The sequence below is a fragment of the Carassius auratus genome, chromosome 29 (assembly GCF_003368295.1).
Source record: "Carassius auratus strain Wakin chromosome 29, ASM336829v1, whole genome shotgun sequence".
Classification (NCBI taxonomy): Eukaryota; Metazoa; Chordata; class Actinopteri; order Cypriniformes; family Cyprinidae; genus Carassius; species Carassius auratus.
The window spans coordinates 9,853,954-9,878,269 of NC_039271.1; the positions used below are offsets into that span (position 1 = coordinate 9,853,954).

Here is a 24,316-nt window from a genome sequence, read left to right on the forward strand (position 1 = left end):
AATCAATACGAGATACATCAGGTTTGTAAAAGTGAATCGGGGAAAGTTTCTCCGGAAGCTGAAAGTGAGTGTTTCCGGTACGCGTGGTCGCCGCTCCGGTGTCAGCTGTTGAGCGAAACAAGCCAAGATGATCTCCCTCACCGACTCCCAGAGTAAGATCAACATAACCTGTCCGTCTCACTGACAGTGTCTAGAGTCAGTGCTTTCACAAAACCTGCGGTGTTTATTATTTCGCCTCTCTCTGGAGGGCCTATGCGTGTGTAGATTCATGCAGCTGCGTGTAGATAACACTCCACCGGTTACTGTTACAGTTACAGTATAGCATTAAAGACGGAAAACAGACGAAAACGGCGTTCTGGCTGAACCCCCACTTCAAATTTGACAGTAAACTGCACCAGACCTAATGCATAAAGACAGAACCAGTCATATAAACACAGCTTCATACTTCTGATAATCAAAATCAATAAATCACATATTCGCATGCTGTTAAATGCATGTGTTTATATATTCGCAAGCTATTAAAGGCATGTGTGTGTATGCATTATATATATGATATATATAATATATTATAACTATTCTAACTAGCTTGCTCTATTCTTTTTTTTATTCTATCTGTTTTAATTTATTATATAATTTAAAAGCCCATGCTACGTGTACTGTGTTAACCTAACTGAGACTTATAGCATTTATATATCATTGTTCTTTTTGTTGTTTTTGATTGCTTCCACTGTCTTCATTTGTAAGTCGCTTTGGATAAAAGCGTCTGCTAAATGAATACATTTAATGTAAATATATATATATATATATATATATATATATATATATATATATGTCATAATATTGGTTTAATTTTATGGCTTTTCATCTCTCTACAGAAATTGGAATAGGGCTAATGGGATTTGGTGTATTTTTCCTGTTTTTTGGGATGATCCTGTTTTTCGATAAAGCTCTCCTTGCCATAGGAAATGTAAGTGTTCTCATGTTGTCATATATATATATATATATATATATATATATATATACACACACACACACACACACACACACACACACAGATGTATACACATTCAAATGTATACATTTTAATATTAAAATATATTCCTAACTATAAATTAATTATTAAATGTATTTAATTTATGTATCAAAGTTTAATAATGTAATATATTTACTAGTCTCTGATCAGTTTCTTTTGTATAGCTTTGTTGTAAATAGTATCTACACATTGATTCACTATGGATTTCTACTTACATTTTCATCATATTCTTCATTATGCTGCTTCAACAGTTTCCTGCTATCAAGTGTCTTTTCATAATAGCTCAAGCACAATTTTTATATAAATTTATAGCACAAGTGAACTTGAGACACATAAGCACAGATGCCTCCACCCAAGGCCAGATTTCCTCTCTCACCTCTCTCTTGGTCTTCATTTGTCTCAGATCTTTTTTGTTGTTGGGCTGGCATTTGTGATCGGGCTGGAGAGGACCTTCAGGTTCTTCTTTCAGAAGCACAAAATGAAAGCCACAAGCTTCTTTCTAGGAGGCGTCTTCATAGTGCTGATTGGATGGCCCATCATCGGAGTGATTCTAGAGTTTTATGGCTTCTTTCTGTTATTCAGGTATTTTTTTTACAGGACTAGGAATCTCTTATCCAGGAAAATTATGCAGCTATACATAGCTCTAAGCAGAGATGTTAGCTTCAACTGGTTTTTAATAGAAACAGATTGGCTAAACGCAGATATAGATATTATATACGCATATACAGTAAATAAAGTAAATATTAAACAGTAAATAAGAAATTTAAATGAACTTTTTCATACATTGTTAAGTAAAACAATTATATTATGTAAATATATATCGTGCATTAATCTCAAAATGATTCCAGTAATTCCTAATAATATATCTTCTTTCTCTTGATGTGTAGGGGATTCTTTCCAGCCGTCGTAGGCTTCATCAGGAGGATTCCTGTGCTGGGATACTTGCTGAATCTTCCCTTTATTAGTGGGGTAAGTTTTACTCAGCAGGGCGATGAAGAAGAAGAGATCGTGAGCTGGTCTTTTTATTTCCATATAAGGATCCTCTAAGATTGCAGTGAAGTCAACCCGTGTCCTAACCAAGCATTATGCAATAAATGACAAATAGCAAACATGAAAAAAAAAAGAAGAAGAGTGTAAATGAGCTGTCAAACCATTAAACAAGTACGTTCTGATTGAATGTGATTGTGTTAACATTTGCACTATCAGTGTGAACAGACACATTACTTATCAATATCAGCTTATAACATTATATCTGTTTAGGACACGGTCTTAAAATAGATTCAAAAGCTTTTGCTTGCTTTAGGAGGTATGAGACTAACATGCTTTTCCACTAAATGGAATACAAATCAAAAGAGGCATCTTTGAAAACAAGTCATATGTTTGTTCAGATATATTCGGAAATTTTCTATTTTATTTTTTAATATTAAGGGCTTTGTTTAATAGCAGTATTTTTCCTTAGTTTTTAAAAATATCATCCTAGTACAAGCTAATTCTATTTATTTTATATATAAGTGGCCATGCATAATTTTTTTCCTTGTTTTCTCGTTATTATGACTTAATTTTCCTGTTATCTCGACATAACGGAAGTTTGTTTTCTTGCTATCACGACATGACAGCTTTTACTGTTGCTATAGTAACAAATTCAACTTTGAAAACCATCTGATGGACAGCCAGGCAGGCGCTCTTACTGTAGCCTAAATTTTTAGCAAATTTTGCTTCACCTATAGGTAATAACGCCTACAATACATAAATAAAGGCTGATCAATCACTGTTGATTTTTCCAGAGACAGTACACGTTTTTGTAATAAACATTTCAAAACAACAGTGCAAACACGGGCTGAGCACCTTCAGAAGGATGCAGAACTATTCTAAGATCTTTTAGAGCTGCTTGGATTAAACTCACTTTTAATTTTCCCTTTATTTGAAATAAAATTATATATAATTTGTAATTTTTGTATTCATCATATGCTGTGACCGATATATCATGTGCGTTACAAGCTTCTGTTTGAAAAGAGCATTCATGTGTACGTGTAGTGTATGTGTGTGTGCAGAAAAAAACGATTACAACATCATAGAACAAAACTGAATTAAATTAGCCTGTGCACTTAACATATACATCACATTTCTCATCAATGTGATTAACAATAAAGATTAATAATAAGGAAAAAAAGCACATAGGAATAACGAGAAAATTAAGTCGTTATAATGAGAAAACAACTTTCGTTATGTTGAGATAACAAGAAAATTAAGTCATTATAACGAGAAAACAACTTTCGTTATGTCGAGATAACGAGAAAATTAAGTCATTATAACGAGAAAACAACTTTCGTTGTTGAGATAATTAGAAAATTAAGTCATTATAACGAGAAAACAACTTTCGTTATGTCGAGGTAATTAAAAAATTAAGTCATTATAACGAGAAAACAACTTTCGTTATGTTGAGATAATTAGAAAATTAGGTTGTCATAACGAGAAAACAACTTTCGTTATGTCGAGATAATAAAAATATTAAGTCATTATAACAAGAAAACAACTTTCGTTGTTGAGATAATTAGAAAATAAAGTCATTATAACGAGAAAACAACCTTCGATATGTTGAGGTAATTAAAAAATTAAGTCATTATAACGAGAAAACAACTTTCGTTATGTTGAGATAATTAGAAATTAGGTTGTCATAACGAGAAAACAACTTTCGTTATGTCGAGATAATAAAAATATTAAGTCATTATAATGAGAAAACAACTTTCGTTGTTGAGATAACAAGATAATAAAGTCATTATAACGAGAAAACAACTTTCATTATGTCAAGATAATTAGAAAATTAAGTCATTATAACGAGAAAACAACTTTCGTTATGTCGAGATCATGAGAAAATTAAGTCGTTATAAGGAGAAAAAACTTTCGTTATGTCGAGATAACGACAATATTAAGTCGTTATAATAAGAAAACAAGAAGGAAAAATATTATAATGCATGGCCGATTAGAACTTCCGTAGAAATTACATACACTACTGTTTGAAAGTTTGTGGTCAGTACTTAAAAAATAAACACAGGAATAAATAAGCAAGGATGCTTTAAATTAATCAAAAGTTTTTTTTTTTTTACTAATAATGTATTAAGCAGCACAATTGTTTTAAGCATTGATAATAATAATATTAATAATAATACGTAGAGGAATAGTCTCTTGAGCACTAAATCAGCATATTAGAATGATTTCTGAAGGATCATGTGACACTGAAGACCGAAGAGTAATGATGCTGAAAACTCAGCTTTGCCTTCACAGGAATAAATTATATTTTATAATGTATTTAAAAAAGAAAACGGGTATTTTAAATAGTCTTTCACTGTATTGTTGTTTTACTGTATTTGTGAGCATAAGAGACTCCTTTCAAAATCTTTTGAATGGTAGAGTATCAAGAACATAACCTGAACTGACGGTAGCACTCAACTAGTGGCTAACGCAAACATTTAGATGAACACTTGGATTGCCACCTGTTTTCACCTTTCAAACGGTCTCTTGAAAGTGTCTTTCAACATGTGTTTGTTGTTCTTTTAAAGCCTTCCTAAGGCTGAGCGGACAGTAAGCTATCTTGGTCAGTCACTGCTAATTCTGCGCATGTGAGCATGAATCATGCCGTCCTTTGTGCACTAATTATTTTAAGTGATAAATGTATCATCAATCAGATTAGATCTAATTGTAATTTCATATCTATAAAAATCTAGAAAATTCCTTGAAAGTGTCCTAATCCTTTTTTGTTTTGTTTCTTTAGTATGTGGACAAAGTGAGTGAAAGCAACAACATGGTTTAAAAGACTCCGCTTATTTATGATGTTTTTTCTAAAGCATTACTATAAAACAGCCATGAGAAGTATAGAGGTCGTATTACTGAAGCTTTATATTCAGACATGTTTCCATTGCAAGGAGGTCTGAGTGATATTTACATCAGTGAGAAGCAAACTGTGCAGGGTGGAAGAGAAGCCACTCCTTCGTCAGCCGTTTGCCAAAGCAAAGCCATCTATAGAGCTGCGTCACAACATCCAGCATCCCTGAACAACTGTGGCCTACTTTATAAACGCAAACTTCACGAAGAAGTTACCGGAGATCCTCTCATCAGGAATGTTTGTTTGAATGTGTAAAAGTGACTTCTTAAAATGTATTCTGTTACAACAATGACCTTTTTACATGGTTGTGTCTATATTTGTATTTTAAAGCAGGAGGAGAGCTGGATGACTCTTAATTTCTGGATTTAAAAAAAAAAAAATTATGACACCTGCTGAAAAATGCAAGTGTGATATTAACACTTTCTGGTATAATTCAACTGTTTCTAACCAGACTGGCATATTGAGATGTTGTTCTTGTTATTATTATAATAATTATTTATAAGTATTATTATCATTGTTAAATATTTTGTTCTTTTTCTGTCTTCGAAAATGTATCTCTATTTCTCAATCACTGTCAGATTGCAGCACTGGAATTTCAAAATGGTTCTGCTGCCACAAACTTTGAAAAATATATTTAAAAACCTGATATGAGGTCAGTGTCATTATTATTATTATTAGTATTGCTTCATTAGGTATTGAGGGTATAGAGTAAAAATGAAAAAAAAAAGTGCAATAGACATTTTTTGGGTTCCTCAAAAAGGGCATTTAAAAAGTTAATTTTTTTTTATAAAAATTCAAAATAGTATTAAAATAGTTGAATTCATTTTATTTGATAAAATATTATGTTTGAATTAATTATCACCAAAAGCAATAATTAATAGTACATTTCTATCTATATGCACACAATTTCTATAAATTACTTCATATATTATTCTGATAAAAAAATGAGATTTTTATTGTTGTTCTTGTTGATACAAATATTTTTTTTATTAAATTCATTTTATTCTTTTTCTAAAACTTGCTTTGTTTTATACACACACACACACACACACACACACGCGCGCGCAATGCATTTTTTGTTTGTCTTTTGTTCTGTTGACCTGAAAAATGACAAATTGTGTCTCAAGTATATTGAGGAATTAGACAGACTTGTTTTCTTCTTCTACCTAATTTTTACTCTGCCATGATTTGTTGTTTTGTAATCTATTTCAGAGGCTATACCCATTTAAGGCTGTTTCTTATCCATTATTCCCTTCGAGAAGTGACATAAATTGCAAGTAATTTAGAGGCAGAGCCCAGCAGGTATTTATATATGTAGAGTCAGCCGCTCACTGTTCATTCATAAAAAACGATTAACTGGTGTATTTGAGACGCTTCATTGCTGAAGGTGCAAACATATCAATACTTTCCCCCCACTTCTTTTCATTAGTTAGCTATTAAAAGTGCGCACGAATGGAAATTTCCCTTCAGTAGTGCTAGAACACATCCTAGCTAACAGATGTAAATGTAACCAGCCCTGCGATTGTGTCTTCAAAACGTCATCGCAGTAAAGTAGCCTTATTATTTTTAAAGGAAGGGTTAACTAATAGCTCCGAAAGGTTCATGGTCCGGCCCCGTTGTGAATCAATGGGACTTGACCTATAGCCGAAGACTAATTCATTCAACATTCCCCCACCCTGATGATTATAAATATCGAGGACACACTTCACAGTCTTCATTCTTGATCTCGCCTCTGAGACTCAACAGTTGAAGAGAACGTCTGACACTATGAAAGTAAGTCCACATTCATGCCTTCACTGACTAGACAGAATAAAAAAAGAGAGAAGCTGATGTGACCACCAGGAATTTAGTCATTTTAATAGTAGAAATCTTGTTTAGATACTTTTGTGCATTATGTAATTAACAATGAAGAGAAAAGAGACTAATATACAGAGTTGTAAAAGGCTGATTGCAATGCTCTTGCTCATGGGAAATGATATATTTTAACATGACTTCATCTTTTCAGGATTTAAGGACTCTTGCGGCTTACGCACTTGTGCTGTTACTTCTGGCAACATTTGTGTCCCATTCCTGGTGTGCACCCAAGGTATGATTTAATATTATTTCTTTAAACATTTACTATTTTAAAACTTTAATTATTTGGAACTATTCGATATTTTAATTATGTTCTACATCAACGTGCAAATAATTTATCAGTTCTTTTTTCTTTAATATATAATTAAAGGGCAGTTTTCAGCGTCGGAATTGGACACCTCAAGCCATGTTATACCTTAAGGGCACACGTATGTTCCATATTTTTTGTCTAAAACTGCTTATATGATTACTTTTGTTCTGTACAATTTTGAATGAATTAGTCTTTTATTGTTTCTAATAGAGGGACGGCGCTTTGTGACAGAAGACAGAAATGACGGGGACTTGTATGACACAATACGCTTGGGTACGAATTAAAAAGAAAATCTCACGATGTTTGACTTTTGTACCGTAAACCATTATTTATGCTTGCTGAGACTTTAGTGTGCATATTGCATGCAACTGGGAATCTATTTGTTTAATACTAAGGAAGTGTAATACTAATTGTAAGTTTGTAAACAGATATTAGTATTAATTTGTAAACTCATATGTACACTCCATAGAGTCCCGCAGCCAAAACACAGAAAACCTGAGGATCTCTAAAGCGGCTGCATTTCTCTTAAATGTTCTCCAGCAAGCCAGAGACGAGGATGAGGCTTACTGAAACTTGCTCGAAGTGCGCCAACAACTCCCTCTTTCATCTTCCTGCTTTGTGAGCCATTTGGAATTGAATGTTTTCAAGTTTTCATCCTCTGCTACAGTGACGCCCGTGTTTGAGATCTCTGAAGGTTCATCACTTACTGGTCAACACGATTACAGTCAGATTTGAGTAATGTAGAGTTATGTGTGTCTCCAGATTGTTTGAATGATTCCACTTGGACTGCTCATTTAAAAAGACTGATAGTAAGATATTTTTATTTCTTTTATTTCTTTTAGGGGAAATAATGGGTGGTTTTTTCAAGACATATCATCTTGGAAAAGAGACTTATTTATGATGATTGGAATTCTGTGTAATATATAATTAACTGTACAGATTCTTTTTTTGTCCTTTTAATTTAATTTTCTCATGTGAATTGACTGGTCTGCAAAATACATATTTGCAAATATGTGAACATTTTCTCAATTAATTAAACTGAATTTGCACTGATAACCACTACTGTGAGTGAGACTTTTTAATAAAACATGGATATAGGATACATGAACTTTGCTAATCATTAATAATAGTTTTTCAACATTAATACACAAATTAATAATATATGCCAAATTTGATGTCTAATGTGGTTTAAAACACCCAAAAAGATGTGTTTTTAGTACCGAATTTATATCCAAAAGTCTACTTGAGTCAACCTTGATGAGAGTGTCTTGAGCTTCAACAAAAGCTACAATCATCTGTACAAATGAGTCCACATGGTTCAGTTACCATTTATTTTATATGGGTTATTAAATCCCAGATTTTCAGGATCATCTTAGACTTTTGAATCCCACTGTATGTTATCTTCCCATTCATACATTGAACATACTTCATCAATAATCCGTTCAAAGGCTGCAGGCAGATGAATGTAGCACATTCTCAGTGGGCAGGGGGTGTGAATATTTCTGAAAGAGTCTGAACTACAGCAGCAGGTGGGTGCAGATCTTACTTCCCTTTTTCCATTTCACCCAGAGTGAACGGTGCCTTGATGTTCTGCCTGTCCCTCTCCGCCTCCTCCTCTTCGTCATAGCTGTCGTCATCTTCCTCATCGCTGTGGTGAGGGGTGGAGTGGAGGGAAGCCGATGGGGATGGAGGGACGGAAGAGGGTCGGGGGTAACGGAAGCCTTGTGTCTGTGGAAACAAAAAGATTTCGATTTAGTCACACTAATTCAAATAGAGTCAGAATTAAATTAGAGACTTCTTTATTCAATTATTTCATAATATGGCAGGTTTATTTGCGTGTGTGTGTGGTTTTAGTTAAGTGTATGTGTAGATCAGCTGTGAGCGAGTCTGTGGGGATCGCCACAGTTCGAATGGAAATCAAGTCATCTTCCTGTGCATGTAAATGTTATCCTGTCAATTAAACTCGAGAACGAAGCTCAGTTCATCCTCATCACTCTGGAGTGTTAGACGTCACACATACCGGTACATTCAATAACACTCGGATTAGGAAAGAGATGAACAAAGTGGATAGAAAGTACTTGCTCCACATCAGCATGAAAATTATTTATTGTCTTTGATTTCTATAAATTATGTCATATAAACCTGACTTTCAGGACTAGGTGTATTTGAGTGATTTTCTATTTTTATGGAAAATGTTTTTTAAACAAGTCTTTTATGCTCCTCAATGCTGAATTTATTTGATCAAAAATAAAGAAAAAAAATGTAATCTTGCAAAATGTTATTTCAATATAAAATAATGGTTTGTATTTTGTTATCATTTAAAATATAATTTATTTCTGTGATGCAAATCTGAATTTCCATCAGCCATTACTCAAGTATAAAGTGTCACATGTTCCTTCAGAAATCATTCTAATATGCTGATTTATTATTAGAATGATCAATGTTGGCAACAGTTGTGCTGCTAAATATTTTTTTGGAAACTGCAATACTTTTTTCAGGATTCTTTGATAATTAAAAAAGTTTAAAAGAACAGCATTTATTCAAAATATAAATCTTTGCTGTTGCCTTGTTTTAAATTAAAAAAGAATAAACATTTAATGACTCCAAACTTTTGAACTGTAGGGTATATTGTTAGAAAATATTTTTATTTTAAATAAATGCTCTTCTTTTTAACTTCATCAAAGAATCCTGAAAAAAGTATCACAGGTTCCAAAAAAAATATTTAGCAGCACAGCATGTTTACAGCGCTGTTAATAAATCAGCATATTATTAAAGTTACACACTGAAGACTGGAGTAATGATGCTGAAAATTCAGCTTTGCATCACAGGAATAAATTACATTTTAATATATATATATATATATATATATATATATATATATATATATATATATATATATATATATATATATATATATATATATATATATAACTTTATTTTACATAATAATATTTCACAATAAAACCTTTTTATCAAATAAATGCAGCCCTAATGAGCATAAGAAACCCAAATTTTTGACTGGTAGTGTATATACACACACACACATATCATTTTACATTTTATTAATGATATATTAACATCCTTGCCCTAGGGTCATACATTGAAAATAAGCACACAGCTTACATGGAGTGCAGCACTCCATTGAGTTGTCATTGTCAGTGACAGAGGGACATGACAAGCCATGAACATGCATCTGAGAGAGTGTGAGTGTTAGCAGGGCTCACCGGTGCAATGTTAAGATGGTCCATTTTGAATTTACTAGGGAAGGATCTGCTGAGGGACAGATGCCGGGCGTACATGTAGAACTAAGCAGAGAGAAACCCGGGTCAACACCATATTAACCAAATGAAGAAAAGTGAAACACACCTGAATGCTCAGAGAAAAGCTGAGATGACACCCACCCGTCCGAGGTATCTCCAGTCTAGCAGGTCAGAGAGTCTCTCTGTGCGGTTGCGTTGGATTATTCGCTGTCTACGTGACTGCTGGCAAAACGAAAACATGAACTGAGTCAGCTGGTTACAAGAGCCCTCCGCAGAACGGAACCGCCGGTCCACAATGTAGATTCCTACAGCACATACGGAGACAGATTCAATGTGTTATATCAAATACACTCCTGAACAAAATCTTAAGACCGCATTGCAAGTTTTACACATTTCACACTTGTGGATCATAACCGGGTTGTAAGTGCTGCTTCAAAATGCCAAAGGAAGAAACAGGAACAAGAGACAAAAAAATAGAGTATAGGCAATTTATTGAAAACTGCATTTAAACTCATGTTCATCAGCTGATCAAAAGTTTAAGACCATAGCCCAAAAATAAACGCACAACAGAACTAAAAGTGTCAAAAAAGGACTCAGTAGTGAGTAGCCCCACCGTTCTTGTTGATCACTTCAAACACTCGTTTCGGCATGCTTGATGCGACTGTTTCCAGGAGGCTGATGGGAACGTTGCTCCATGTGGTGAAGATGGCTTTACGAAGGGCATCCACGGTCTGGAACTGACGTCCGTTTTTGTAAACTTCCCTTGCCATCCATTCCCAAATGTTCTCAATGGGATTTAGATCAGGGGAACACGCAGGATGGTCCAAAAGAGCAACGTTATTCTCCTGTCCTTCGTCAGGCAGGCGTTGTGAATTGCAGCATTGTTCTGTTGAAAGACCCAGTTATTACTGCACAGACAGACAAGCCCTTCTCTCGAGGATCGACCTGTGTGTTCACGGACAACCCGTCGGATCCTGCGGCTCAGTGCAGGTGAAATCTTTTTGGGTCTACCACTTGACTTTTTTGTCAGGATTTTTAAAGAAATGTAAAATGACTGTCTTACTGCGTCCGACCTCAGCAGCGATGGCGGGTTGCGAGAGGCCTTGCTTGTGCAGCTCAACAATCCTGCCACGTTCAAAGAGAGAAAGCCTTTTTCCCTTTGCCATCAGGAGATCTTGACAGTATGACTGCTTGAAGAACAATGACATGAAAGCCATATTTTTGTGCAGATTTGACCTTTTTATGGCTATGGTCTTAAACTTTTGATCAGCTGATGAACAGCCTGTTTGAGTTTAAATGCAGTTTTCAATAAATTGCCTACTCTCTATTTTTTGTCTCTTGTTCCTGTTTCTTCCTTTGGCATTTTGAAGCAGCACTTACAACCCGGTTATGATCCACTAGTGCGAAATGTGTCTTGCAGTGCATCCCCCGGTCTTAAGATTTTGTTCAGGAGTGTATGAAGTGTAATTGAAATAAAGTGATAATGCAAATAAATAAATGATTAAGCAGTGACTTATTCACTCACCATATTCAGAAGGGTCAGATACATGCTCCTCGATGAAACAGCCAAACCCAGACAGATTGGTGGTTACGCTAGGGATGCCCATGACGGTACACTCACCTGAACACATCACATTACAAAAAATGATCAGTAAGAGTCATATAATGCAATATACATGATGCAAAAAATATATCATTTCATTATATGAGATCATAGATCCTATCCTATGCATACAAAAAATCTACATTTTAAATAACATTTATACTGTATATATATATATATATATATATATATATATATATATTATATATATACAGTATTGTTCAAAATAATAGCAGTACAATGTGACTAACCAGAATAATCAAGGTTTTTCGTATATTTTTTATTGCTACGTGGCAAACAAGTTACCAGTAGGTTCAGTAGATTCTCAGAAAACAAATGAGACCCAGCATTCATGATATGCACGCTCTTAAGGCTGTGCAATTGGGCAATTAGTTGAATTAGTTGAAAGGGGTGTGTTCAAAAAATAGCAGTGTGGCATTCAATCACTGAGGTCATCAATTTTGTGAAGAAACAGGTGTGAATCAGGTGGCCCCTATTTAAGGATGAAGCCAACACTTGTTGAACATGCATTTGAAAGCTGAGGAAAATGGGTCGTTCAAGACATTGTTCAGAAGAACAGCGTACTTTGATTAAAAAGTTGATTAGAGAGGGGAAAACCTATAAAGAGGTGCAAAAAATGATAGGCTGTTCAGCTAAAATGATCTCCAATGCCTTAAAATGGAGAGCAAAACCAGAGAGACGTGGAAGAAAACGGAAGACAACCATCAAAATGGATAGAAGAATAACCAGAATGGTAAAGGCTCAGCCAATGATCACCTCCAGGATGATCAAAGACAGTCTGGAGTTACCTGTAAGTACTGTGACAGTTAGAACACGTCTGTGTGAAGCTAATCTATTTTCAAGAATCCCCCGCAAAGTCCCTCTGTTAAAAAAAAGGCATGTGCAGAAGAGGTTACAATTTGCCAAAGAACACATCAACTGGCCTAAAGAGAAATGGAGGAACATTTTGTGGACTGATGAGAGTAAAATTGTTCTTTTTGGGTCCAAGGGCCACAGGCAGTTTGTGAGACGACCCCCAAACTCTGAATTCAAGCCACAGTACACAGTGAAGACAGTGAAGCATGGAGGTGCAAGCATCATGATATGGGCATGTTTCTCCTACTATGGTGTTGGGCCTATTTATCGCATACCAGGGATCATGGATCAGTTTGCATATGTTAAAATACTTGAAGAGGTCATGTTGCCCTATGCTGAAGAGGACATGCCCTTGAAATGGTTGTTTCAACAAGACAATGACCCAAAACACACTAGTAAACGGGCAAAGTCTTGGTTCCAAACCAACAAAATTAATGTTATGGAGTGGCCAGCCAATCTCCAGACCTTAATCCAATTGAGAACTTGTGGGGTGATATCAAAAATGCTGTTTCTGAAGCAAAACCAAGAAATGTGAATGAATTGTGGAATGTTGTTAAAGAATCATGGAGTGGAATAACAGCTGAGAGGTGCCACAAGTTGGTTGACTCCATGCCACACAGATGTCAAGCAGTTTTAAAAAACTGTGGTCATACAACTAAATATTAGTTTAGTGATTCACAGGATCTAAATCTAAATCCCAGAAAAAAAAAATGTTTGTACAAAATAGTTTTGAGTTTGTACAGTCAAAGGTAGACACTGCTATTTTTTTGAACACACCCCTTTCAACTAATTGCCCAATTGCACAGCCTTAAGAGCGTGCATATCATGAATGCTGGGTCTTGTTTGTTTTCTGACAATCTACTGAACCTACTGGTAACTTGTTTGCCACGTAGCAATAAAAAATATACTAAAAACCTTGATTATTCTGGTTAGTCACATTGTACTGCTATTATTTTGAACAATACTGTACATATATATATATATATATATATATACACACAATATATACTATATATACACAAATGAACAAAATATTATTAAGCTAAGTAGTCATTTTTATTAAAATTGAATATGCTGAGAAGGTAATAAAATGGAAGTTTGTGTGTGTGTGTGTGTGTGTGTGTGTGTGTACGTGTGTGCGTGCATGCGTTCTGTGTGAAACCTGGAGTGTAGCCCCATGGTTCATAGTAAGATGGAAACACTCCCAGATGGCAGCCGCGCACAAACTCCTCATAGTCCATGGGCAGCAAGGGGCTGGTGGAGGACAGGAACTCCGGATGGAACACAATCTGACATAAAAACAATGAACGCATTCATAATTTATCAGTAAAGTACATAATTTTTATGCAACAGCGTCATGGTAAAACACAAAAAATCTTAAATTCAAATACAACTGGGCAAATGTGAAAAAAAAGATTAAAAAAAAAAAAGTAAATACTGTGCCCTACATTTTAGCTGCTTTTAATGAAAGTATACTGGCATCCGCCATAGTAAACTACACACCTTCACTCTGTCATTGCGTCCATTGAAGAGGCCGATTCTGCGGATGTTGCTCAGGATCGGGTCTGTGGAGTCGTCCAGCATGTTGTGAGTTGTAACTGGAGGAAGAGAGTTTCTCTGTGGAGAACAAACGCATGGATGTAATAAAAAATTGAATCATGTATTTCCATTCCATTTAATTTCAGTAATAATAATAAATCCTAATCTTACTATAAAAATTGGCTGCCTGCTCTGCTTCTGTGTTTCTGCTTGCACAATTTTAACACTTTCTATACATTACTTTTGCCATTAAATTCGAGAGTCTAGGTCACTCATATGAAAAACGTAAATGGACTTTTCCCTTTAGAAATATTAGACACATTTCTTACTCTTATTCCTTCTTATAAACAAACACCAACGCTAACAGATCAATATCTCTCCCCGAAATATTGATACCCAGATAAATCTAACCGGAGTAGCTGTATATTGACTGGCTGCTCATAACACTGCCATTAAAAAGCTGTAGAATAAATCTCAGTAACACATTCAATCGATTGACTGCAGACAGTCAGCAAATGCGGTTAAATACGTCACTAAGCTCTGTAACACAAGTAATCCAGCAGAGCGATGCAGGGGTTTCCACCTCAGATTTACAGAGGCGTAGTATGTCAATATTCACTACAACCTAAGCCTGACCTTTGATTAGAGCCTATTCATAAAAAACCATGCAGGGGAATGAAAACCCCCTGAGAATGCTTATTTATTAGTTCTGAGATGTCCATCTTCAGACCCATATCCTCGTTTGACGTGTAGCTAAGTATGGTGGCCCATACTTGGAAATGGTGCTCTGCATTTATCCCATCTAAGTGCACACACACAGCAGTGAGAAGATGCTGGGAGAGAGGGTGAGTGTGATTTCAACAAGTACAACATGTTCTTGGATCAACAACCTACGTTCCAATTGACCAATCAGAATAGAGATATAACTTACCAGAAAATATCAGTTTTAGGCTTACAATCTGGGTTAGGTGCTTCTTACACCCTTGTTAATGAGCTATCATTTCCCACTGATTTTAGGAATAAATTATTGGTAGGGTTATGTTTAGGGGTCGGAATTAGGTTAATTCTATATTTTTGGACATTAACGTTGATCCAGGTTCATCAAAAAATGTTGCTTGCTTGGCAAAATCACGGTGACCGAAAGAGAGCGCTGTACATTTACTCCCCCTCACCTACAATTCCAACGGATACCAAAACTAAAACATGCAACCTATAGTTTACAAATCTGACTCTCTAACCATTAGGCCACGACTGCCCCAAAGAGATGATGACAAAAACTTACTTGAAAGCAACCTTAGCGTGATGTTGGGCTTTTTAAGATAGCGTGGTTGTTGTGAGAACACGATTTCACGCCAATCTGTAACTAAAGTCACGTTAGACCTAGCTGTCAGCAGAGGGATAGCAACAAAAAGATGAATGTTGAAATTTCCCGTATTTTGGATGAGTAACTCGAGAAATTTCCCTTATTTTCAATGTTGACTTAAGCTATATAAATTAATATTCAGATGTTATGGTCTCCGTAGTCGCGCCTCCAAGCAGGAAAGCGGTGTAAAGTTAATCCATTCTCATTTTATTTTCCCCATGGCGATTATGTGTTGCGCTATTACACCCCACAATACAGCAATGGTTGAAAATGGTTAAAATAGATTTTTAATTAATCAAATTAAGACACACGGATGAGAGGGAGTATGTCTAAACATTGCGCAGTAGTCCGAGTGGCAGTAAAGGAGGCATTCAACATGGCGGCCACGCCAAGTAATGACGTCACGACGCCCAAGCCCTATTCACAGCATTAAATTTGCACGTTCAAAGTCTAGTGTGACCGCCCCTTTACCCTTTACTCAGTTTCCGGTCTGATGAATTCACATGCATATGAATGGAAGTCAATGGAACAAAAGTACAGTGTGACCGCCCCTTTACTCTACTATCCTCTCTGGTTTGTTTGTCCGAAGAAAATTGCAGATTCGGCGTTATGATTGGTCAGATCAACTGTCAATTTATTTATTTTTTTATTACAAATTGCATTTCTATTAAAAATGCTCTTGAACAGTTCAAATGTAATAACCATTTTTAAATATGTCTATTAATTAGAAAAGTAAATTTTCTATGTCATTTTTTTTTTAAACATTTTGTCTAACCTGTGTTGCAAAAATGGCCCTCTTCATGATTGTGAAATCATCTCTGTTCAGGATTTTGCTCATGTCTGGGATCTCACCCCTGTGAACGCAGAAGAGCTTCATTAGAGGAGATACTATCTGAATATAAACTCAGTTAGCCCAAGCCTCAACTCATGGGAAATGACCCACTGACATCACACAATGTCATTATGAATATCCTATAATCTGACAACTCCCTGGGGAAGTGCAGGGCACTCAATCAACACCTGGATAACGCTGTGAAATATCAACACAGCCACTCCAGTTTATGACATCAGATTTTCATACTTCCTGTTCATTAACATATACTGACAACATTTACTGTCACATCAATTTTGAGCCCTGTTATGACAGGAAAATCACCAACCTTAACAAACTCTCATAAAGGCTTTTGCCAAATTTCTCCTTCACGAACTGAGCAGTGTCCCTAAGAAACAGACGAAAGACATTTTTAAGAAGTCTTATACACTAAAGCCATTTAAAAATAAGAGCCATTTCTGGATCGGGGCTTCCTTTCATTGCTTAATATATAATATTAGTATAGCTAAGGAAACGCTGATCCAGCATCAGGGCTCTATTAGTTGTACATATAAAAAAATTAACAAACAAAATGAATTTCATTAATATCCTGGAGACTTGTAATGCTAAGGTTATGCATTCAAGCAGATACGCACCACAGCTGCTTGCGTACAGCCTGTCCTTTAAGAGACTCCACGTTGAAGTTGTTGGTTTTGGCAGGCATGATGAAAAACACAACCACTGTAACATCACTCTTATGAACCTAAACACACAATTACATATGAAAATCTTTGCTTTGATTGTTGCTAGATTATTATTACATTTTATTAAAAAAAAAACGATAAGTGTTTTCTTAAGTACAGCCGTGACTGTTCATACCCTCAGCAAGTAGTTTAATCTGGAGAGAGACTCTAGCAGCAGGTCTGCTCCTTTATTCGAAAACTCATATCGTCCTGCGGTGAAAAAGAACAGGGTCTTTTCCAGATTGAAGTCCAGATGGCTGCCAATGAGAACATTTTTATTATTATTATTATTATTATAACAAGTACAATTTTTTTGTAAGTGCACAAGTATGTGTTATTGTGCAGACAGAGAGAGCTCTAACCCGTAGAAGTGACCCCTAACAAACTCCTGGATCTTGGCTTTGTTCAAGGAGTGGAGGTTCTGGAACTCGTGCATGGCTGAGAACTTCCTAACATTCAGGCCGTTTGGGGTCACGACATCTGCAAAGGCCATAAATATAAACATGAACTTTTAACGTGATATATCCAGAAGTCAATAATATGATGAGGTGCTTTGTAATGCAGTTGAAACCTGGTTGTCTATGGACCATGTGATTGGCCTCCACAGCTGTGATCTGTGACACTGTGGTGAAGACATGTGCACAGTGTACCGCAGTTCTCTCCAAACAGTACCGATGGTAGATCTGTCTCTCTCCTGCCTCTCTGTCTATGTTAAACTGCATGAGGATAAAAATGACCAGTTTGAAGGGAAAGACTATGGACTAATGTTATTCAGAGTTCATTTTTTCAGCCTTCACTTTCCCTTATCAGCAACTGAAGGAAGTCTCTGTGGAACCAGAGGGCAATCGCATCAGCCGGTAAATCATAAGTTGGTGTCAATTACTCTTCAATCAACCCCTGCAACCTTCAGGCATGATGACCTTTATGCTCCTTACTCCAGGGCCAATTATCACTGCATGCACTCACACCTGCTCAGTTCCACCTCTAATAGGTGTTCACTACACAAGCCAACTTGACTGATTTCTGTGGGAGACACTTTAAATAGTAAAAAAATGTGGGATGTTGTACTGTATGTCTTAAATTGTAATATTTTGTATCATTGACCCCCACCCCCCAATTTATTTTAATTTATTTTATTTTAGGCCATATATATATATATATATATATATATAAAAATTAATTTATGTGTATTTTTAAAGATAATGATAGGAAGTGCAGGATGGCTTACATTATATATTAAATACATGATGTAAATTTTATGCATCTATTAATATTGTTATTAATAATAATATATAAAATATATATTTTTTCAATATTTTTACATTTTAAAATGCTAAACAAAATCTAATAAAATCATGAAATGAACCGAGAAATGACAAGTGAAATCATATTTACCCCTATATCTATTCTTTCTTTTTTTTTTTTTTTGAAGCGCAAACGGTTCTTGAAACTCCTGAAATTAGGTTAAATTAATCCACCTATATCAACACCTATATATCCTCAGGGATGGCCCGTGCATTTGTGGGGCCCCAGGCAAAATCATTAAATCGGGGGCCATTTTCATGATCTTATCAATACTGCCATTTAATTCACACTACATAACGGATGCAAGCATGAATAAAATCACAAAAAATAAGCAGACTGTGGGTTGATGACAAACATCATGTATGTCCTGTATTCAGGTCTTGTATATCCCAGGCATATAAAAGTAGTAGACACAATATGTAAGGGGCCTTTGAATATTGTTGGACAGTGAGGGTACAGTGTACAGCATCAAAACAATCCTCACCTTGTCCAGGTTGTTGTAGAAGTCTGCATTGCCAGCACACAGGTACCGCCCCAGTAGGGTGGCATGTGTGGTAAAAATGGTTGCCAAGGGAATCTTTTGGGAGCGGCTTAGTAGAAGTCCTGTCCCAGCTTGCCACTCATGGAAATGAGCAATTATGTTCTGCTTGTCCTGTAGTTGGTCTGTTAACTGCAGAGGAAGAAATGCGGGTTTAACATCACCGGCACATTACTCCATCAAACCTTCAAAGTTTCATCCCACAAAGTTACCATACACTAAATCATTCATATTACAGCTATGAAGGACTAGAAAAGTACAAGCGAAACTACAAAAATAATCCATGCAGTGTGTTCTAGGCAAGCAAAATCAGATGGTTTCTTAGTGTGAAGTTTACTAAAGGGATTCCTTCACCTCCTTGAAGAACCAGGCCACAAGAGAACCAAAGATGAGCGAGTCGTTGGCCTCTCTGTCATGATAGGGCAGCCCGATGTTGCACACTTTCCACAGATCCCCCTTCCAGCGGTCCAGGTTCCAGGCAGATGCCCCAATATCAAAGAGGATGACGTATGGACTACCCTCAATCAACCAGCGGCCAAAGTGCACCTGTGTTTAGAGAGAAAGTAAAGGCCAAAAACGCTACTAATAAATAAAATCTGGATGGTGTGAAGATGTTGACCCTTTTATTTCTATTCTTGTTGAAATCTGTCAAATCAAAAGCATCAGAAAAAGAATTTCTGAAAAGTGACACTCTAGCATCATCTGCTGGTCAGAAATGGTCAAATGAACTCAATGAACCTGATTATTAAGGTCTACCTGATCATACCAGGTCTACATATAATATGTGGACCTTGTGATAGGAAATCACCAATAACCACCTGGGAACCGTTGTTAATCAAGGAATCCATGGCAGCTTTGATGGCTGGGTTTGGGGGTTCACATTTCTCCACCTGGGTCTTGAAGTTGTGTTCGTAGTAAGGTCCCATCATGATGTAGTTCTCTCCCCATTCATCCGCTGTGATCTTTGCTTTAGTCTGAATAACAGTGTATATACCGCCAACTGGAGACAGACACATGTTTGTAAATATAACATTTGTAAATGAGAAACAGAGAAGATAAACAAAATAAGAACGTTGCTGAAAGTGAAATTTAAAAGTATCCATTTGGACATTGTGTAGTTTCAAAAGCAATTTTGTATCATCAAGATTACATTTAATATGATAAATAACATACCCACAAACTCACATCAGTTGTTATCTTATAAAACATTCCAAAAGATTCAGGTCTCAAAAATCTGGCTATTGATCTGAAGCTTAATATTTAACCTGTTATACAGCCCAGCTGATACAAGACTGTATGAATTCTGCACACATGAAAACATTTGCCTAAGTGACAACTCTGTCTTGTTAAACTATTTTCAAGCCTTCTGATAATAGGATGAACAGTCTTGAGGTAAAATGCACTTTCAGGGGTCAAACTCACAACTACCTTCTAGCTAAAGTTTGAAAATAAATGTAAAAAAAAAAAAAATAAATAAAAAAAAAAGAAAAGTGATTTTACAGTTCTAGACACTTTTGGCCTAATGTACTTTTAGAAAAGGCATCATAGGCGACATATAAGTATCAAAGCAAATAATATTTAGAGTATTCAACGACCTACACATTTGTCTGGCAAAGGTTTAACTCATAGCTAGCATTTTATGTATCATAAATAAAATCTAATATTATTTTCATATATGTTTTCATAAATTATTTGCATATATGTAATGTTAACATATTACATAAATTAAAACTTCTAACACACTTAAAACATAAAGTGTCGCAAGTTCTTACCCTTATTTGTGACTTCCCACGAGACCTCAAAAAGCAGGAGATCTTGCACAGGTAGACTTTCCTCTTCCCATAGCGGAAGCCCACTTAATGACGATATTGACAAAGACCTGGACAGTCGCATCTCACAGAGTCTTTACAAATTGTTTTTATCTGTAAACTGAGGTTTGCAAATGTGCAATGAGCCAAATTACTATTATTACTAGTAAAGAACCTAAAACCATCAGCCAACAGCCACCAATACAACAAATGCTGTTTCTCTTATAGGTAATGCAGCGCCTGGAGCACCTAAATACGCTGTGAATTGTTGCTCAATCTCTTCCTCTAACCTTTAGTGAAGTCTAAAAAAAAATTGTGATTGCATATCTGATGTCCACACATATCAAGGTCAAAGGTTTAGCCAGGACATCAGGAGCACGCACACCACATAGTGCTATTTTTATATACTTTTTACTTTTCTATAACGTATTGCATATCTCAATGGGTTTATCATGAATGGGTTTTTTTCACATCAGTATTACTAGTCAAAAATAAATTAAATACATAAAATATAAAAAATGATGATAGTTAAGATTAAGAGAAGTTATGACAAGGTATGACACACGTCTATGTGTATTTGACATATAACTGCTGAACTACAACATTTGTCATTTATTTTTATGGAGAAAAAGTCCATTAAAGTTTATATCCAAAATTCTGAATTAAGCTCTATAGGTATAAAACGATCTATCTGCTGTATCTATGTATCTATAGATCGATCGATCTATAGATAGATAGATAGATAGATTAGAAATATTAGATGAGTAGATAGATTTTATACCTTTATTTCTATGCCTTATTTGGTAGTTCTGGTTTTTAATTGGTATTGCCTGCCAAGTTTGCCACCCCTTATCACTATATTTCTCATAATGGTGGAATTTGGCCAAATCAACACTACTGATGTCAGCATTTGGAAATCACCCAAAGTTCACAGGGTTATTTTAGTTCACAGGTGCATTTCAGAGGTCAGTTTAGTTCACAGATACAACTTAGTGGAATATTACCAGGACCTCCCAGTGGGGGGTCTTTTATATGTCCAACACTACTACTGCCCTATGGGAGGGCCTTTATACACCTGACCCTCTTCATGACATTAAGTATTTGGGAATAACTCAGCATATTGATCAGTATATTGCTTTCTTTCATAGTTATGCATAACATTATAAGTAAGATAATACCATATTGAGTAAATAATATAGAATAACACATTTGTATTGAGTAATACCAAAGAATAACACAATAATTGATGGATGGATGGATGTATGGATAGATAGATAGATAGAGACAGACAGACAGATTGACAGACAGATTCTAAACATGGCTGGGTTAAAAATAACCCAGTTGGCAACCCAGCACTGTAGAGTCTTGTAGACCTCCCCTGTCATCCACGGCTTCTGGTTTTTTAAGCTCCTCTCTGTGTGGTGTAAACAAAGTCTAAAATGTTATTACCTCCTGTTGGAAAGTGTATGTGTTGGTGTATTTTTGGAAACACACTCTTTAAGTCAGCATGTTTGAAATCCCCAGCTATGATGAGAAAAGCATCGGGGTGTGCTGTCTGCTGCTCACTGATGTGCTGGTACAGTTCATTTAGCGCATCGTTCAGGTTGCAGTTGATGTTCAGGGGAATGTAAACCGAAACGAGCAGTATGGCAGTATATTCCCTCGGCAGATAGAATGGCCGGCCCTTGATAAACCATAAACAAGCAGGGGTGAGCAGTGTTTGCAGATCACAACAGCATCACGGCACCACGCTTCATGTCACTGAAGTTACTAAACAGATGCTAGTTGAGAAACTGAAGTTAAATATTTATCTACTGCCACAGCTGATAGATGCATTATGTTTTGAAACAGTGCAGTAACTTCCCCCTTATTGGCATTATTCACCTAATTATATATATTTATATATATATATATATATATATATATATATATATGTATATATATATATATATATATATATATATATATATATGTGTGTGTGTGTGTGTGTGTGTGTGTGTGTGTGTGTTATTGAGTTCCCACAAGTTTCACTAATTTTGTTGCTGTCATCTGGATGTGTCAACTGGGCAGGTCAAAACCTTTTCATGGCCTCGGTTGCATAACAGAGATTACCCTTGATGCAGTTCCAACTACTCCATTGGGCAACCAAGATCACAAAACTTTAACTGTAATATTTAACTTTGCAACGTGCTGACTGGGATACATCTCTAATGTAACCTGCCAAAACTCAAATGGAATCCCATTTACTTTAGCATCTGAGTTTCCAATGCCTCACATGGAAACCTGTCAATCCGTGTCAAGGGTTGGACAATAATATGGGCGTGTTTGTATTGGGAGGTGACGTCAAATGCTTTTGCATTTACACTGTCACAATTTATGCGTCCACATGTGGAAAAATGCAATTAAATATACAATTGCAATTCCTTGTGAAAATTGTCCAGAATATCCTTACCTGTCCATTGATTATGATCAATGCCTGAGAGATCTGCTGGCATTTTTTAATCACCATGACAAACGGGTGGGGGTTTTGTGGACTCTCCTCGGTTAAGGAATTCCATGTTTGTTATTTTTTCCAACCTACAAAATAAAGTAAACAAAAAACATTGTTTTAATAGCAGTGATTCAATTCAATGAACTGTGTGAAGTTCGTCATGAAATTGAGTTCGTCATGATTATTAGTTACATTCACAGGTCTACAGAAGCTCGAAATATATTAAATGGCTATATCGACACATACATTCAGAGTCACTGGCACACAGATATGGGAGATCACGCTGCATATGTACACACAGACATTTCTATGACAAGCCACACATGTTCTGGGTTACTCCACAGCTTTAAAATAGCACATAGGTTATATAAACACTTACGTGTACCAAAAACGCAATTTGGAAAAATTGCTGATGATGTATGTACATATTACAATGATGTATTCGCTCATTATAAATTCTGAACATTATGAACACAAAGTTACAAAGTGCATCTTTAACTTTAGCACAAAACAAAATTATATGTGCGTTTAGTTACTTTATAAGCCACACAAGTATCAAATCACCTCACTAAGGCGGCCTATGGCACTCGCTGTGCGTGCACGCACCAATACCACTTTCGAGGCCCTGAGATGTCGATTCTTTTCCATGGATGGATGGATGGATGGATAGCTTTTTACATTACGTTTAGTTATGTTTGTAGCTTTACAAAAAATAAATAAAACTTGAAGGCTGAGGGTAAAAAGCTTTTTATCTGTGCACCATCACAAAAGTGCTGTACCAAAAAACCATCCTACATTTGCATTATTCATAATCACACCATGCAAGATAATGTTGTATGCCAGTAATATTTTCGTCTTGTTATGATATCCAGGCATGGCCATATGCTGATTGCTGAAGACAA

At 35.8% G+C, this 24,316-nt stretch overlaps 3 protein-coding genes across 5 annotated transcripts; 2 read left to right on the forward strand and 1 right to left on the reverse strand.

Moving 5' to 3' along the window:
• Positions 1-61: 61 nt before the first annotated feature.
• On the forward strand, positions 62-5,559 carry LOC113048026 (vesicle transport protein GOT1B-like). Of its 3 annotated transcripts, XM_026209525.1 has the most exons (6): positions 62-152; positions 876-967; positions 1,437-1,615; positions 1,921-2,002; positions 4,803-4,814; positions 4,954-5,559. In XM_026209525.1, the coding sequence occupies exons 1-6, from the start codon at positions 128-130 to the stop codon at positions 4,960-4,962; spliced, it is 399 nt and encodes a 132-aa protein (XP_026065310.1). In that variant the 5' UTR covers positions 62-127; the 3' UTR covers positions 4,963-5,559. The 3 variants fall into 3 exon arrangements, with proteins under 3 accessions (XP_026065310.1, XP_026065308.1, XP_026065311.1); XM_026209523.1 differs by having other exon boundaries at positions 4,803-5,559; XM_026209526.1 differs by lacking the exon at positions 4,803-4,814.
• Positions 5,560-6,328: 769 nt separating this feature from the next.
• LOC113048612 (spexin) lies at positions 6,329-7,871 on the forward strand. Its single transcript, XM_026210480.1, has 4 exons — positions 6,329-6,999; positions 7,138-7,195; positions 7,288-7,350; positions 7,547-7,871. The coding sequence occupies exons 1-4, from the start codon at positions 6,886-6,888 to the stop codon at positions 7,645-7,647; spliced, it is 336 nt and encodes a 111-aa protein (XP_026066265.1). The 5' UTR covers positions 6,329-6,885; the 3' UTR covers positions 7,648-7,871.
• A 60-nt stretch (positions 7,872-7,931) lies between these two features.
• LOC113048027 (glycogen [starch] synthase, liver-like) lies at positions 7,932-21,169 on the reverse strand. The gene is made up of 16 exons (XM_026209527.1): positions 20,888-21,169; positions 19,934-20,115; positions 19,470-19,661; positions 19,062-19,247; positions 17,844-17,988; positions 17,635-17,752; positions 17,409-17,529; positions 17,186-17,292; positions 16,879-16,938; positions 16,494-16,572; positions 14,320-14,433; positions 13,979-14,105; positions 11,863-11,958; positions 10,479-10,642; positions 10,302-10,382; positions 7,932-8,805 (listed from the first exon to the last, which is right to left on the reverse strand). Exons 1-16 carry the CDS (start codon positions 21,006-21,008, stop codon positions 8,620-8,622), a joined length of 2,079 nt encoding a protein of 692 aa, XP_026065312.1. The 5' UTR covers positions 21,009-21,169; the 3' UTR covers positions 7,932-8,619.
• Positions 21,170-24,316: the final 3,147 nt, after the last annotated feature.